General features: G+C 36.7%; 1 protein-coding gene across 2 annotated transcripts in view; it reads right to left on the bottom strand.

Moving 5' to 3' along the window:
* IL17RD (interleukin 17 receptor D) overlaps window positions 1–19,132 on the bottom strand; it is a 693,504-nt gene that overhangs the window by 100,473 nt on the left and 573,899 nt on the right. For both annotated transcript variants that reach the window (XM_044078768.1, XM_044078767.1), the window contains exon 10: window positions 8,249–8,359. In XM_044078768.1, coding sequence (XP_043934703.1) covers window positions 8,249–8,359 — 111 coding nt within the window. The remainder of the gene's footprint in view (window positions 1–8,248; window positions 8,360–19,132) is intronic.

Here is a 19,132-nt window from a genome sequence, read left to right as displayed (position 1 = left end):
AGTTCAAGTGGTGCATTTCCAGGCTGTTCTTAAACTAGCCAAATCAATATTTGTCCTATTCCATTTTACCAGCCTGTTCCATGCAATGGCCACTCTGCCAGTGAACCACTCAACACACTTTCCATGCCCACAGATATTTCCACAAAGGAAATCTGATGACTCTAGCACTTCCCGGCAACCCCAAATACCCCTAGAATCAGCTACCCCCATACGCCCAACATGTCCAAGCAAACTCACCTCCCAGACCACTGCAAAGGATACTGCACAAGACCAAGTGCTCTTAGTCTTTCATAATAACTCAAACTTCCACTCTTATGCAAGTCCTTAATGTGTTTGGACAAAAATACATTTTAAATATAAAATTGCGATTTTTTTTTTTTTTAATTTTTTTATCAGGAATCAACTTAATGAGCTATTCGAAGTGTTGGGAGAACATCAATATGTGTACATGTGGTTTAAAACGGGAGACCATCAATATGTGTACATGTGGTTTAAAACAGCCCTTTTATTTTATATATATATATATATATATATATATATATATATATATATCTTTTTTGTTTTTTTTTTAAAACCAAAAACGTCACTGCAGAGAATCATTGCGGAGGATCCTCAGAGCCATTAAGCATTATCGTCACTCTGTCTCCTTTTCCATAACAACCTGGGAGCGTTTGTTTCTGTTAGTGTGTCTTTGCACTGCATACCATAGGCTCACGATACACCTGAAGCAAAGCTTCACTTTACTCAACTTCAAGCCTAAATTCCCTCCCTTTCAGCGAGGCAGCAGCCAGAAAAAGAACAGAGAGCAAACAGATCAAAAAAAAAAAAAAAACTCCCAACAAGCCGCCACAAAAAGAAACACACTCCTCAAGCCCTCCCACCTCTCACTAAGCAGACGTACATACAAACCATTCTCTGCCAAAATATCCCAAAATCACAGTTCTATCCATCCCCTTCCCGTGGATCCAGGCTAAAACACCAAATGTCTCTTCCTAATACACAAGCATCAATAAAACTCGATCACAAGCCGCAACACACACCTTCCCGGAGATTAAAATGGCAACATACAACCGCTACCAGACACAGCTACATCCACATGCACCATGTCAGGCTTAATCAAGCAGCACTCGAAGCTATGATAACTGCCATAATTGATATTAACTATGTTTATACAGAATAATAATGACATTTATACTAGCTGCCAGACACGGCTGCATCCATGCACACCATATCAGGACTGATCAAACAACACTCGTAGCTGTGATACCTGCCATAATTAACATTAACTTTATTTAGACAGAATGATGACATTTATACTAAGAGCTTGCTATTACTATTTAACCAGGATATACATGGCATTTCTAAATCATACTTTAACTGAAGAAGGCATTAGTCTCCAGGACAGCATTTATTTTTTCAAAACACTCTACTGTTCCTGCTATTGTATATGATATTAATTTGTTACATTTGAGTCTGAACTCTGATGAATAGTACCTTGTTGAATTAAATTACTTAAATTATTACAAGTAAAATCAATGAAAAATGAACAAGATAAGTATTCACTGAGTTCAAGTAGGGGAATAGAAATGTCTATGTTTGTATTATATGTTGCTTTGTTTGGCTTATATATAATGTAAATAGTAACCCATATTGACCTACCTTTGTTTGTGAAGAATTGTTGGACTCTGAACATTCTGAATAAATCATTACTATTTCTCAGTTGTTTAAGAATCCCTCCTTTTTTAAATGAAAACAGATGATAAGTGATGTACCATATCAGCTGATACCCTGAGAGATGTAGTTGTAAGAGTTATTTTTTTTGGGACAGCTATCTTGGAATCAGTGTTTTGTTTCTTCTTTCTAGCATCAGTCCAAGGATTTGTTTCTTTTAAGAGCAGGGGCCATCCATTCCATTTCATCTGGGATAGACACTATGTTGTCTTTGATGAATATAGTAGCTTCTTCCAAGTCATTGAAGGTTCTCATCTCATTGGCAGAAAGCATTTTTATCTTGGTTGAAAAGGCCAGCTGTGCTTTAATGTTGTTTTGTTTCAGCAGTTTTATTATTGGCCAGACTTTTTTCCTTTGTTCCAGTATTCTGGAAGAATAATCACTGTCAAACCTCATCAGGCTTTGATTGTATTTTAAGGGTGATTTTCTCCAAGCAGATTTTAATATTAGTTCCTTGTCCAGAAATGAAAGAAATTTTATAACTGTGGATCTAGGTGGAGTATATGTTGACTTAGAAGCAGGTTTCCTCAGTACTCCAAGTGCCCTTTCAATTCCAAATGAAAGTCCCTCTCAAGTTTAGAAATTCAGGAATCCAGGTTAAGAATGAAATAAGGTCTTCTCCTTCAGTGTTTTCAGGCAGACCAAAGATCATTATGTTGTTTCTTCTTTCCCTCTTTTCTAAGTCATCTATTTTGTTAAGCAGCCATGTATCCTGTTTAAACAGAAATTCTTTTTGGAATCCTTCCTTTTTGAGTCTCCCTTCAATGTCATTCAGAGAAGTCTCTATATTTGTTATTTTTGAATGGTGTTGCTGCAATAGTTCCTTCCTTTTTTCAAAGCAGCATCTGGGTGAGAATTCCTTGAGTTTTCATATTCAGTGACTCAATACATCTCCAAGTTACTTGACAGGAAAATGTTTGCACAACTCCACCAACATTGATATTTATGTAGTTTAGTAGTTTATCTACAGATTTCTGATGTTTTAAACTTATGGAGCTCTTGAAATTCACTGCTCTCAGTTGGTCATCTAGGCTCCGCTCCTTCATAAAGTTTTAAAGCCAATTGAGACCACTTTATTCTACTTTTCCTTACTCACAAAATTATAAAATGTTGTTGATTTGTGGAATGCGAAGGGAATCCAGTCAGCTACAAAGAGAAAACTATTTTACCTCATCTTTAAATCAAAGGCAAAAATATTAGTTCAAGAAACACATATGCCCATCGAACAGTGGGCACAAGACAAAGGGAAAAAATGGATTAGAAAAAGTGTTGCTTCCAGTAAAGTTTCAAATAGCGTGGGGGTAGCTATAATCGTTAAAACGTCTTTTTAATTTAATATCCTACAACGGTCTAATTCTGATATACAAGGTTGATAGTGCTATATAAAACTTTCAAATGTCCACAAGTGGACAAACTCATTATTTTACTTAACCTTTATCTTCCCTGCTCTAAACAGGATTTTTTATGGCATTATACAAGATATCCCACTTTTAGAATCACTATCTAATTTTAGGGAGTGATTGGAATTCATATCAAGATCCCTCACTAGATAGATCTAATATGAACAAGCCATATAACACTTACACCACCACAATTGCAGAATTAAAAAATGACTTCATACTATTTCATCCACACAATTTCCAAAAGGAAAAATCGTCCAAGGATAAATTTACCTTCTACTCTCACAGTCAAAGTATGGTCTAGAATCAATTTTTTTCTTAATTTCCAAATTCTTTCTAAATTATGATATAAAGTTTTTAATTGAGCCCAGATTTTTCTCTTATCATTCGAAAATCACACTTGCTATCAACTGGTCTTACAAACCCAGTTTTAGTGGTAGAGGTTACAATTGGAGTATGAACTCTAACCTTCTAGTAAATGATGATATTGTAGATAGGGTTAATGTGATTCTCAAAGCGCTCTTAAAGGAATTACCCAACTCCCAACTTCCACTTGATATTGAATGGGCCATTATTAAAGCCCAAATTCACTTGATATTGAATGGGCCATTATTAAAGCCCAAATTCAAGGATTTCTTATCAATAAAGCAACTTATTACAAAAAAATTCACAAAGCTGAAGAAAGTGTAATAAAGAATATCATCAAACTAGAAGTAGAACTACAAACAAACTTCAGTCAAGAATCTGAAAACCAACTAAATCTTCTTCAGAAAGATTTAGACTTATTTAATATAAGACAACTGACTTGTCAGGAATCTAGGATCATGGCCAACTACTCGGAATGGTCGCAGATCCCTTCTAAGCTGTAAGCATGATTAATATGCCAGTAGTAGATACCTACCATTTCCAAGACAATATATCATGGCAAGACATATTTTACTAATAAGGATATTATACAACTCTTTGAAAAGCTGTACACACATATTTAAAAAGCCCAGACATCTTTAGCAGGAGAATAGAAGATAATCCAATTTTTGGACCAACTACATTTTCTTAAGCTCAAACAATCCCATCAAAATTGCATCACATCTCCTAGTACCCAACAAGAGATAATAACTGTAATCAATAACCATAAGCTCAATAAGGAGCCAGGCCAGATGGTTTTACTGTGGAGTTTTACAAAACTTTCTGTCCCAAAATTTCAAAGTACTATTAAACTTATTCAACTACATCACTGATGTTCATTTTAACTCCTCTAAAACCATACTCGTCCTTAAAAAAAGATGACCTCAAAAATCCGGAGAGCTACAGGCTCATTTCTCTGATTAACTTGGACATGAAAAGTTTCACCACAATATTGGCCAACAGACTAAAACCTATTATTTGCCGGATTGTATCACCCGGCCAATCAAGATTTACTCAATATAGACAAACGTGTGACAACACGCTCACACTGGATGCCGTGATAAAGCTCTCTAACCTAAACCAAAATCCCATATTTGCACTAGCAGTTGATATCTTCAAAGCCTTCGACAGACTCAACTTAAACTTTCTGCTTCTAGTACTACCTTATTTCAGTTTACCCACAAGCTTTATCTGAATCATCAAACACTCTGCACTAATGCCTATACCTCACTGTACATAAATAGGACTACCTCCAATAGGATTAGCATTAAAAATGGAACTAGTCAAGGTTGTCCTCTTTCCTCATATCTTTTTTATTTATATATAGAACCGTTATTCTTACTTATTACTCAGAAGACCTTCCACCACACACCGATACTTTATAATATGAGAATTGTACTCTCAGCATTTGCAGACTTAAACCTTTATTTTACTTTACCAAGTTCAGACATACTGAAAATCTGAATTCAATTAACACTCGCGTAATTTTCCAACTATAAACTGAATCTTGACAAATTTGCAATTTTCCCAATGAATTCATAAGACAAGCCCTGAAATATTTAGGAATCACTTTTCAACAAGACCCTATGAGTTTTATTCAAAATAATATCACAAGTCTGTGGTCAACATTACAACAAGTCTGTAACAGACGGAACAAACTTCAACTTCCTTTATTTTCTAAAGTGGCGAGTGTTAAGATGAACATATTACCAAGGCTTCTATATCCCTTCATACTAAACCTTAACCCTAATTTAAAACTTAATAACGTGATGCTAAACTTGAATAACTTTCATCTTTTAAAGGAATTTGGTGTACTAGAGCTTTACCCTTCTGGGATCAATCCCTATCAGAATTAAGAGCTTCACTATACCATCACTTTAAGACAGATGAAAGAATTGTGTTCACATATTTTGTCCAACCCCAGGCTAGATAAGAAATGACAGATTCTTGCAAAACTCTCTAGAACCTGTTTTTAATGAAGAAAATGATCTCACATATGTATAAACTAATTAGTGTGCTTAGATACCAGAACATAATACTGTTCTCCAACTACTGGATGGACTTAAATTCAACAATTTCAGACAACCAAATTATATGGTCAATCCAATTAATCTCTAAAGCAATACCTTTTAAAAAACTTGGCTACACCCAATTTATGATTATTAATAATGCAACCCATATCCTTAAGTATAAACTGAATCCTTCATTCTCCCCTTTCTGTCCACACTGTGAACTTCAAAGAGCTGATCTTCTCCACATTTTTGGAGCTGTAAGTGTTCCTATAAACTCTGGTGCTCTTTGAGAGTTAAACTTCAAAAGATGGGTTATGAGAAATCTATCCTCTCTTGAGAATTTACTGTTACATATACCTCCACCTGGGCTAACAAAATTGCAAACCCACATTCTGATCATATTTATTCTAATTAAATTTTACATTACATTAAATTGGAAAGGCAGATCCCTGCTCACTTGGAATGGATTTAAACAGATGGCAATTAAATACCTGACATCCCACAAACTACTAATGGCTAAACATAAAAGCCTATCTGCAATTCATTGAATATTAGAAGATCCTCTTTGATATCACATTTTGCAATCATTTTCTTGCACGAGGTATCTTCAGCAGAGAGAACTGTAAAGACCCTGAATCTCCTTATCCTCCTTCCATTTTTCCTCTCCTCCATAACTACCTTTCTCTTTTACGTGTCAAGAAAATCCATAACTACCAACAAATCCTAATCAATTTATTCAAACTTTTCTATTAATTATACTTAAGCACTTGTTCTTTCTTATAAGGCAATCTTGTAAATAGTTTATTGATGTTTTCTTTTTTGATTTTGTATGCTTCTAATGAACAATGTTGCTGTGTATAAGTTCAGCTATTGTTGTATTAGTTGTTTTCTGGGCATTAACTATAAAAGCTAATGATTATTGATAAAAAAAATGGAGGAAAAAAGTTGAATAGTGAGTTTTGTCAAAGGAAACCATGGTTGTAGACCCTACCTCTGTTCAAAAATGTATGCGTAGATTCTTGCTTCTGCTTATGTGACAGAGATGCACTGATGAAAATATAGAATTCTTCCTTCTAGTGTTAACAAAAATAAAATCCACTGAGAAGTGTTTTGCTAACAAGAATGCAATAATTCTTCTGCAGAGATGAGTGGGTTTGTTGAGCACTAAACAACAAAGGCACTTTCTGTTGTGTTTTGTCCCAAGCAAGTCAGCCAGAACATAATGACTACTTACAATGGTCAATCTAGGATTAGAAACCACAGACCACTTACAATAGTCAATCTAGGATTAGAAACCACAGACAAAAGTCACTGCTACTTCTGAACAAAAATAAAATAGAAGTGTTAGGCTGACTCAAGCAGTAAGTTTGGTTTAAGTAAGAAAAAAATGAAAAAATGGAAGAGACAGCTGTGTAGGGAGTGTGTGTGTGCAACAGTTGCCATGTTGTGGTCCCAAAGGATGGGAAACACGAGTGAGAAAAGCTGCAGGGCAGGTTCTACTAGCAGACAGCAACCCAACAACATAAGTCTGACCTGTCTCTCCTGCTACAAAAACTTGCTAGAGTGGAACTCTGCTAAACCCTGAAATGAGACATTATGTACAGTTCTGGATCCTAAAGCTAGTTTTTGAACTGTGTTCCCCAGTCTACATCCAAATGACAGGAAGGACAATCAAACTTTTTGTTTTACTGTTTGGTAACCTACTGTTAATTTGCATAACATCACTGGTTTACCTGCATGACCCAAGCCAAGTTAAAAGTCTTCCAAAGTAAAACATCATGAGTGGTTTATGACACAATCCACATGAAGAACAGCTCAGGGTGTTTACAATCTGGCTGAGGTGCATCCAGGTTAGTCTGTTCATTCAGGACATAATAAAAACCTTCAAAAGTGGTTTACTGAGTACTTTTCATGTGACAAATGATGATCCTAGCAAACTGTATTTGGCTAATGTTAAACTAGTCCTTTACTTTTTTGTTAAGCAGTGCAGCCCCAAGGATGCTCAGCTCCTTGTCTGAATAATCAGCTATTAAGAATCCAAGGCTGAAAGGGTTGAAGTACAGACACGAGCTCCCTTAAGAAAATAAAATACTGTTAAAGCAAATGGCATTTCCATGCATGACATCCCATCCCATGCATGGTATGAAGGAAGACATACAAGTCAGTATGTAACATACCGCAGTTACATCTTTTGAAACTTGATTTGACCATGGATAGCAGAAGAAATCACTTGCTGACAAACACACTTGGTAGTGGGCTTCATCTGCAACTAACTGATGTTTATGAAAAAGGAAGACGGCACTGCTGTCGGTGCCTAGGAAAAATGCTAGGACAAACAATACTTCAAGGGACATCATTAGATCATTAACAATAAAGATATATCCCTGTAACCTTAACTTTTGTTGAAAAAAGTTAAACAGCATTTTATTTATGTAGAACTAAGGACATCACATGGGTTAAAACTGCAGAAATGCATCTTCAAACAGGCCAAATAAATGATGCAAAGTCATTTACATATTACTAACTACCTTACATTTCTGTATTCAAAACTAAAAATTCACGAACAGTGCCACTGTATGTAATAAACATCTATGTAAAATGATCATGGGCTCAGTGAAAAAGAAACCGTGTTAAGAAAAATAAATAAATTAATTAAATAAAATAAATACTTCCAGTAAGAAGGCATGCAGTGTTGCTCACCTTGTTGCTTTTTACGGCACATTACAGTGAAAAGTGTAGCAAAGGCTGAGATTATAACCAAGGGCACAGTAATTGCAATAGCTCGTATAGGACCAGCCCAGGGAGAGTGCACTGTGAAACAAAAAAAAAAGTTACCAGTCTTGTGGTGAAGTCTGGGAAAAAAATTATTCTAACAAATGAAATTATACACTCAATTATATTATATTGGACAGTGGTCTCAGCATGTCCCTTCTGTAGCCTTACGGTTCTGTAACATTATTTACATCCCAACAAATCCAGGTCTTACAATGAGTAAAATTCATGCACAGCTAACCAGTTTGTAGGAGCACAGTTTTTAGACTGCAGTGCTGCAATGACCGTTTCTGCTGTTTTTGGGATTTCCAGGTTCTGCCCGGTGTCTAACATCAGTTACAACTAATCATATAACTGCAGTGAAGCTTAATTTAACATCAGATTTCAAGGTTATATTTAATCCAGCATGAAAATATTTCAGTTTGTATAATAGTTCAGTATTTTGAAACTATGCTGATAGTACAAACATAAGGTTGTCAGATACTAATTGTAGAGTACAGCTTCTGGCATATCCTGATAAAGAAATACAGTTGCATTTTGTAGAGATTTACTCTGCCTGCCTCCCTTGTAAATGGCCTCTAATTCAATTAATTTCCTGTTTAATAAACAAGATATTCATGTGTTTTCCTGTTGTAACGGGATATACAGGTGTACCCAGCCTTATTGGTTACTTTGGACAGTCACCAGTCATATCACTGATAAACTAAGAAATCCAACATCAGCTACTTGATCCCAGTCTCTTTGGACTATATAAAGTATTTTGACATGTCATAAATATGCACGTCTTTCTTCTACAAGACACTTCATTTTGTTACATTTGCAGTCAAATTAAACATATATTTTGAAGACAGCTACTGCCACTTCCTGCATCAGGATTTATTGCCAACTTCACAACTTTGAGTATCCCTTTTTGCTGTGCCTACCCTTCTAGTGAGCCTTTAACTACTTTTAATGGTGCTGATGAAGAACCTATAATTAATAACTAAAACTGGGTGCATGGGATTCAAAGATACAAGTTTGAATTTACATTACATTATATTATATTCTGTGAAGTGCCATCTACTGTTACACTTATTTAAAATTAAACTTGGCTCCATACCAAGTATGCCATATTTTTTATGTAATCAAAAATATTTTCAAAAATACAACTTTTCAGTCTTTAATACCATGATGAAATCTTAAACTACTTGCCTGGCTCCATGGCATACAGGGATAACATCCTGTCTACAATCCGGACTTGAGTTCAGATAGAGGCTCAGGCACAGTAACAACCAGGTGGGGGTGGCTGGGAGTAAACAGTGTGATGCTGGCTTTTCCAATCGTGAGGGGATTGTTGGCTTACCATTAAGCAAATGCAGGCGGCTGCTTGGGAGACGCTGAAATAACCAGGGGCCATGTATATAGGTTTGGTGCTACCACGGCTTTACAGTAGTATCATTAGCATGCAGGTGGAAGCACAGGAACACAGACCGAGGGCATTGTAGGCCCCTTCACTGACTCAGGTGCTCACAGGTGCTCATCTTGGCCACCAGGGATGGGATTAAGACTTATGAACCCCCCACTTAATGACAAGTTAATGGCATGGGCACAAACCACCTACCTGGCTGCATGCATGATGCCCCCCCCATTCAGTTCTGACACCAGGGGCTCACCAATGACAAGGGAATAAGTGGACCTATGACTGACATGGGCAGATAGTCAGCAGACATGAAAGGAAAAAATCAGCTAGGGAAAAAAACTGTCCATACATCTGTCTGGTTTTCTCAATGATTTTCTAACATCTACATCATTCGATAAGATTACTCTCTCTGGATAGCTGATCTTCCTTTCAGGACAGTTTATGCTGCAATACAACTTTACTCAGAGAATGACTTGAAGCATCTCTCTCTGCAATGAGTGGCTATCACAGTTCTCAAGGTTTATATTTCCTTGTTTAAAAGTACTTCTTGGGATGTTTCTTGTTTTTCTTAGACAAAGTATTTGTTCTATACAAATTCTTCCAATTTGTTCTATACAGCATTTCATCTTTTCCACGAACATGGACACATGGTTTAGCTGCTTGACCAACAATGTCAGCTTCGACCTGCAAATCTTACGATGTGTTATATTCCTTATCTCCAGCTTACATATCTGTCTTTTAGAGTTTCTGTCATACAGAGTCTCTGCATGTTAATGTCCAACAATTCCTTTTCTTTATATTGATTTTCATGCAGGAGTAATATAGACGAAGAAGGTATTTTGCATTTTAACATTTTGCCCATCACCAGGTGGGATGGTGCAATACGAAGTGCTTACAGAAGACTATTCCTGTATCCCATAAGGGTTATTATGACAAATGGATAATTAGACTTGGGGCAATGTTTCCACCTGGTCTTAATGACCAATTGTGATTTGTTAATGTATTGTGATTGGTTTTTGGTTACCCCCAGATATATATATATACTGGGTTTGAGCATTCATGAAAATACATGCATTTTTATTTTCACTGAGGAAGGCTCTGTTGAGCCGAAACCGGTCTGTATTAGATATTTGATATCAGATATATGAGGGATTTGTCTCTCAGTTATGATTGAATAAATAACTTTTATCCAGTTACCAACAGCTGCTGGCTTTGTTTGTTTGATTTCCAGTTGGATTATCAGCCGTGCAGCGTCTTTCCGTGCATCTGTTTTTTGGACTTATGGTCATATTTTTTGGATGCTGGTGACTTTTGTTGGTTTCCGGTAGCTATTTTAGCTATTTCTATTATTTTCGTCAGTTCGTGAAGGCTCCAATCCAGTCCGCTATTGCGTTTGTTTTTTTTGCCGGTGGACACATTGCCGGATATACGTAGGTTCATTTCCGGCTTATTTTTGACTTGTGGTGCTGCACTACGTACGGAGAGCCAAGCTAGGGTCTAAGCGTTTTCTCGGAGGCGAACCGTTGGTCGTTTGGCGTGTTTTCCTGGATGTGGACAGCTGCTTTGTTTATGGACAAATTGAGGATTTCTTTATATATGGCTATGCTCGCTGGTCCTTGTTGACCGCTCTATGGCTGATACATGCATGGTTGTGCATGGTTTACGGGACTTTCAAGACATTGAATATTGGACATTTGTGGCCTTTAGAAAGGTGAATTTTTGTACCTGCTTGCATATTTGAAATAGGTTGCCCCTTTTTTTGGGTCGCTAATATTTATTCATTATATGTAGCAGTTATTCACATATATTTTGTTTATATGTGCGTTTGTTCAACAGTGGGTGTTGGGCATAAGTAATTTTTGTATAATATATATTTTTTTGCCCATTCTTATATTTTTTTGCCCATTCTGATTTTATAATTTATATTACATATTTATTCTATACATATCTGGTTCAACTTATAGTTGCAATATATGTATATATATGTTTTAGGGACTATATGCTGTGCTGGTTGGATATTGTATTTTCTGGTTCTCTATAGCAATATTCATGCTGGATTCTATCGGAAACTTGTTCATAAGTATCTGGTAGTAATTTGATTATAATATTCATTCTTTTGATTTTCAAGTTTCATGGGTTTGGTATTGACAGGTAGGACAAGCAGGAGAGGTATCTGGTTGGGGGATTTGTGCCAAAGTTTCCCAATCTATTTTGGGCCCTATTGTTTTGATTTCTATTACCATTTTTTACCCATTGGACTTTGTTCACATATAGATATATTTTTATTTTTGGCAACTGCCATGGTTGCATTTCAGGTAATTTGGGGTTGACTACATATATGTCTCTTGATAATTATATCTATATTTGGGATTTTGGGCTTATATGTTCATTGCATTTTATTATAACATAGTGGTTTATACAAATACGCAGTGTGTTTATTTGATCATCTATTCGGCTGCTGATTGTATTTGTATATATAAGAGAATTTTTATATGTAGTAAACCTATACACAGTATGAAGTGCTTGTATTATGTACTTTATGACTGTTTATGGTATTAGGTTTTTGTGCTTCTTTTGATTAATGCAAATGAACAGGCCCAAACCATATATCATCAAATATTGCAGAGTTAATTGGTGGGTACCCCTTGTTATCTTGATGCATGTGTGGCTGGTGAGATATTTAGTTGTTTTTTTGTAATATACAGTCACTTATGACATTTTCTTGTGGCTGAGTCCTTTGGCTAAAATTATGGCATTATCACCTCTTATCCAGGGATTATCATCTGATATGGATGATTTATCTGTTTTTGGTTTGGGCCCACATGGTTCTACACATTTTTCCTCTCCTGGTGTATCTAATCTAAATAGTGAATGTGATACGTTCTTTGGCTTACTTAGCAAAAACATGAAAATGGTTAGGACTAATGTTTGGCACTTACGTTTGTTCAAGGCATATCAACGGAAAAATATTACCCCACGGGGCCTCAGAGTTAAGGTGCAACCTTTGGTCTCGAATATTGATGATAAACTATTAGAAGATTGGGGACAGGTTCAACAGTTGGCTTCTTCTAAGTTTGTTGATGCACTGACAGATTTTTATGAACGGAAAGTACAGAAAGGTGTCAAAGATTTGGAAACCATGTGTGTTGATGCTAGCAAGTTTGAAACTTGTGATTCCTTTCAAATACAGATCAAAAAATTAACATCAGATCTTTCCAAGATGGAACTGACACTTTTTTTAGAGATGTTGGTGACTATGAAAGGGGTAAACCTTTTGATAGTTCCAAAAATGTCTCATTTAGGTTACCTGGAGAGTATGATAAGGGTAACAAGAGATTTTCTACCCCAAAAAGAAAAAGACCAAAATCTATTCTGAAGAATAGTTTTGAGTCTTCAAATTTTACTTCAGGGGATGAGACTTCATCTAACACAGAGGGTGAATTTGAGGAGAACCAGTCAGAGGTTTTGCCAAATGCAAAACGTGACAATTTGTCACACCCTTCCACTGCACTTACAGACGAGGGGGGCGGAAACATAAGAAAGGACACGTCAAAACAAAGCATGGAGGCACTACTGAAATTAATGACAGCACATTAATAGTCCATTCTAATGTTCATAATATTTCTTCCATTGAGTTAACTGCTACACAGATTAAATTATTAAATAAAGGATTGAATTTTGTCCCGGGCTTTTTTGTACCTGAACAGTCTTTAGCCCAAGATGTGGTTAATTTTTGTAGATTGTTAAATCTGAAACTGCTATTTGCTGATAGTGGTGGTGATAAATCTCAGGATTTTAGATTTAAGAAATCCTCTTTTAGTCCACCAATGACACAATTGGTGGGTGTTTTTCAAAGGAATGTATTACACGATTTACATTATTACTACAAGGATTTTTCAATGTCTTACAATAATTTATCCAAGGATGAAGTGTGTAGTCTGGATGAGCTAGCCAAAAATAAAAATGTGGTTATTACACAAGCTGACAAAGGTGGGGCAGTGGTGATTCAAGATAAAGATTCTTATGATCAGGAGGCTATGAGACAACTGGAGAACAGGGATCATTATATGGCCATGCCTTTGGATCCATCTTTAAATTTACAACGTAAGATTGATGAGTTTCTTACATCAGCAGTAGAGGAGGGGATAGTTAAACAGGCCACCAAGGAACAACTGATGGTCCTGTCCCCCAAAAAACAGTATCTCCATATGCTTCCTAAAATACACAAACATGCTAGTAATCCCCCTGGTCGACCTATTGTTTCTGGACATGGTTCCTTGACGGAACCTTTATCTGAATATTTGACTTATTATTTAAAACCACTACTTGGGTTGATTAGAGCTAGAATCCAAGACACCACACAATATTTGGATATCATTAATGAAATACAACTGGAGCCCGATTGGTTACTATGTACCCTTGATATTACGTCCCTCTATACCAATATTCCACACTGGGCAGGCCTACAAGCATTAGACTATTGGCTGGCTAGATCTGGTTTATATAAACCGGGCTTTAATACCTTTCTGGTTTGTCTTACGGAATATGTGCTAACCAGTAATGTTTTTTATTACCAAAACAAATGCTTTTGGCAAATCAAGGGAACTGCTATGGGTGCATCTTTTGCACCCATTTATGCAGATCTATTTATGGCATATATTGAGGAGATAATAATCTATGACGCCAGCCATAACATCTATATGTGTGAGATGGACATGTGGCGTCGTTATCTGGATGATTGTTGGTTGGTGTGGAAGGCTGATGACCAATACCTTATGGAATTTCTTGATTATCTTAATAACAACATATGGGGTATTGAATTCAAGATGAGTTTTGATAGATCCAAAATGATTTTCTTAGATGTGGAAATTAATAGGAATATAGACAATACTCTTTCTACTACCCTATTTAGAAAATTTCCAGAATATAATTCTTTATTGCATGCCACCAGCTTCCACCCACAACATATCATCCAGAATATACCTAAGTCCCAATTCCTAAGAGCCAGGAGAATTTGTTCCAGCCAAGGGTCTTATGCTAACATTTGTGATGATTTGGCCAGTAGATTTAAAGATAGAGGGTATCGTTCGGGCACTGTCTATATGGCAAAACAATGGGCTTCAAATTTCAACAGAATTGATCTATTGCATTACAAAGATCGTAACCAGGATGGGGTTCAGCAGCCGCTGAGGTTAGTTACCACTTATGGACGTAACACCCGGGGGTTTATGAAAATTGTTGACAGACATTGGAATATTCTTTTGGCGGATAATAGATTACATAATATTCTTAGGGACAGATGTTCTTTCTCTTTTAGAAGGGGACGCACTATTGGGTCACATTTGAGCCATTATAAGAGGTCTGCGTCTGATGCCAAAGTCTTTACTCAATTAACTTTTACAGGGGCACCAGTGGTTGGTTGTATTCCATGTGGGCACTGTAAATTTTGTATTAGAGTCTCACGTACTGGTGAATTTAGTAGTCAGAATACCCCTGATGTTTTTGAGATTAGGTTTTGGGCCAATTGCAGTTCAGAGTGGGTTATATATTTGGTGACCTGCACTTGTTCTGCGTTTTATGTAGGTCAGACCTCTAGGGCTTTCCATCTTAGAATTGGTGAACACATCAGTGACATCAAAAATAAACGTAGTAATAATGCATTATACAAGCATAGTTTAAAACATACTACAGCTAGTTTTATGTTTTGTATTATTGATCATATCAGGGGTAAATGCCAAGATAAACTGAAGTGGCATGATATGCTGACTTCAAAGGAGAAGAAATGGATAATTAGACTTGGGGCAATGTTTCCACCTGGTCTTAATGACCAATTGTGATTTGTTAATCATGTATTGTGATTGGTTTTTGGTTACCCCCAGATATATATATATACTGGGTTTGAGCATTCATGAAAATACATGCATTTTTATTTTCACTGAGGAAGGCTCTGTTGAGCCGAAACCGGTCTGTATTAGATATTTGATATCAGATATATGAGGGATTTGTCTCTCAGTTATGATTGAATAAATAACTTTTATCCAGTTACCAACAGCTGCTGGCTTTGTTTGTTTTATTATGACAATCCTCAATTTGTTCCTGCTCTAATGACATTCATTAGTCTTTGATTCATGCCACGACCTGTCTAGCTTATCACAATCACACGTACTTGTTGTGACATGCTTGAACTCCTGCTCATGCACAAAATTTCTGAATGTTTTATTTCATCTTGTGGACCATTAGCAGGCATGTAAACATCGGGTATCCTCTGCCTGGAGAGCTGCAAACATCGGGTATCCTCTGCCTGGAGAGCTGCAAACATCGGTATCCTCTGCCTGGAGAGCTGCAAACATCGGGTATCCTCTGCCTGGAGAGCTGCAAACATCGGGTATCCTCTGCCTGGAGAGCTGCAAACATCGGGTATCCTCTGCCTGGAGAGCTGCAAACATCGGGTATCCTCTGCCTGGAGAGCTGCAAACATCGGGTATCCTCTGCCTGGAGAGCTGCAAACATCGGGTATCCTCTGCCTGGAGAGCTGCAAACATCGGGTATCCTCTGCCTGGAGAGCTGCAAACATCGGGTATCCTCTGCCTGGAGAGCTGCAAACATCGGGTATCCTCTGCCTGGAGAGCTGCAAACATCGGGTATCCTCTGCCTGGAGAGCTGCAAACATCGGGTATCCTCTGCCTGGAGAGCTGCAAACATCGGGTATCCTCTGCCTGGAGAGCTGCAAACATCGGGTATCCTCTGCCTGGAGAGCTGCAAACATCGGGTATCCTCTGCCTGGACAGCACATATTTTAATGCACTGACCACTTCTGGACTTGTTGGACCTGTCAGTATAACCAAGACAGGAAACCTGCACTAATCTACACAAACAAGATAAACAATTTCTTCAAATTGCAACAAAACCAGTGCCCATTTGACTCCATGGATAAAGATGTCTTTTGTTACCAGGATGACCGTGGAAGTACATCAGTTATGCACTGAATATTAGATAACTATACTATTTAGTACCTATGTTGATACTCATGGCACATGCATTCTCTCTCGCTTGTTCTTTCCTTGCACTCTCTCAGATGTAACTCATGTACCCCTAAAATCATTTGTCTTCTCCTCTGTACAGGAACGATTGTTTTATCAAGTTTGCACATTAAGCCCTAGACATAACTTGTTTATTTCAGGAAAGGAAGAGTAAGACTGAATTATTTCCTTACTGATCATATTTGCCAAGGTCATCCTCTATCTTTCAATAATGGCATTTTTATGTCAGTGATTGCACATCTCTGAAAATATCTTACTTTTTCTTCTGTCTGTGATAATGTAGAACTATACAAAAATAATATCTAGTTCTGACAGCAGTCTTTGTGCTGGTAAATATAGTCTATTCAACATGTATTCTATGCACAGCTTCTTGACAGGTTTGTGTTTCACTTTCACATAATACTTCTGTAATGTCAAAAGTCACCAGTACAATGAATTTATGAATAGACTTGCAAGGGTTGTTGATCTGTTTCAACCCAAAATTCTTCCCCAAAGGCATTCATGTATTTATCACACATCTACACACTACTGCAAATAATTCATATTTTATATGAACACTTTTTTTTTTTTTTTTATCTGCAAATGGTCTTCACCTTTAAGCAACTGGTCTGTTTTCTTGTAGGATCGTAGCTCCTATACCGCTCTCACTGGCACCTGCTTGCAACAAAATGTCTTACTCGTACTACAGTATTTTAATGTTGATGCTTATGCAACTAGTTTAGTCAGCATTTCAAAATATTTTACTTGTTCACAACTCCATTCTCAGGCTGCTTTACTCTACCAGTGTTCTTATTCTTACAAGCTTAGTTATCCCAGACATATAAGGTGCAGATTTTTTAAGATACTGCATCAATCTGAGAAATGTGTGCATTGTGCTTTTTTCTCATCATCTGGCTTTCATATCTGCACTACGCTTTGATATTTTCTTTAACAAGCTTCACTCCATATGACAGCAGAACATGACCTATGCATTTCAGTCTTGCCACTTTTATTTTACATCTGTTCTTATTTACATTTCTGTGCCATCTTAATCTTATCATCTGTATCAGTGTTTTGTCTTTTTTTTTGTATACAACCCCATACTAACAGATCATCTACATTTATTTACATCTTCAAAGTATTTGGTTACTTGTGCAACAGTTATGTGCAATACATCTGCTTCTAATGAAAAAAAAAATGGAAGTGTAAAGAATCCTTACCTTCCTAATAGTGCATTAAAAGTATACAACTGAACTCAAGCTAGCTTTAACTTCCAGAAATACTGGTCTACATTTAGTAACAAAACAAACCTAGCATTTGGTGTAGTTAAGACCATTCCTCAACTGAAGACAATTGGTAATACTCAGTTTTAATAATTTTATTCAGATTTGATAGAGCAATACAAATGCAAGTCTTACTCTAATTTACAACAGTAACAATGTTATTCAACCTGCTAACACAGCTGCTTAAGGGCACCAATGATATCCGTTTACTTCAATCCCTGATCTGTTCTACTTCTATGTGATACTGGTACTTTTCCTGGAAGCACCTGTCACTGGTATTGCATTGGTGTTTATTTTTTATGCAATATTCTCCTGAAAGTTCTTACCCTGTAATTAAACCACCACAGATGTTTCTGTGGCTGTATTATCAGTGATATTTCTGTGATGGTAATTGTGGCTGTTACACATCTGTAGCATTTGCTGTTTGGTTTCCAATAAAAATGTACTCCTCGTTTCATCATTTTTCATATTTCATATTATCCAGTCTCGTTAATAAATCGTACAAGTCACAAAATAATTAGTTCTTGGCTCAATGTTGCAACTTCGTAACAAATATCTATAGAATTTTTTTAAGACCTTAAGCGCAGAGAATAGATGATGCATTCTTTCTAGGCCCATAATAACTACTGAATTTCTTTTACTGCTGCTACGTTTTCTTTCTCCTCTTTATGTAAGGCTTAAGAGGATTCTTCCTCAGCAACATGCAGGAATGTTGTACATTTTACATTTTCAGGGTTCCAAGTTAAACCACTTGCAATGAGGAACAAATCAAACTTCTGGACCCAGGGCTTCTAATTTTTCTTCTACATTCACCTGCTCTAAAGTAAAAGGACTCCTTGCGGCTGGAGTGGAAGCATATTTTCCTGCAAACTACACTTCTCTACAAATAAACACACATTCTTGACAACAAATACATTTCTTCATGTATGCAGCTGAATTTCCACTTCTGACACCCTTAGTGGAAAATAACACACACTTGGTATAATGACTAACAGTCCCGAGTGGTTTAAGCAAACTGAATTCTCTTAAAAAACAAAAAAAAAACCAACTTTAGAAGAAATAGTATCACATGCCATTCCACTCTCTGTAGCTACTTCATTAAGATCTAGAG

Source organism: Protopterus annectens, chromosome 7.part1 (assembly GCF_019279795.1).
Source record: "Protopterus annectens isolate FY-2018-M chromosome 7.part1, PAN1.0, whole genome shotgun sequence".
NCBI classification, from domain to species: Eukaryota; Metazoa; Chordata; order Ceratodontiformes; family Protopteridae; genus Protopterus; species Protopterus annectens.
Note: the sequence above shows the minus strand (reverse complement) of the source record. Positions and strands in the feature narration are given on the sequence as shown.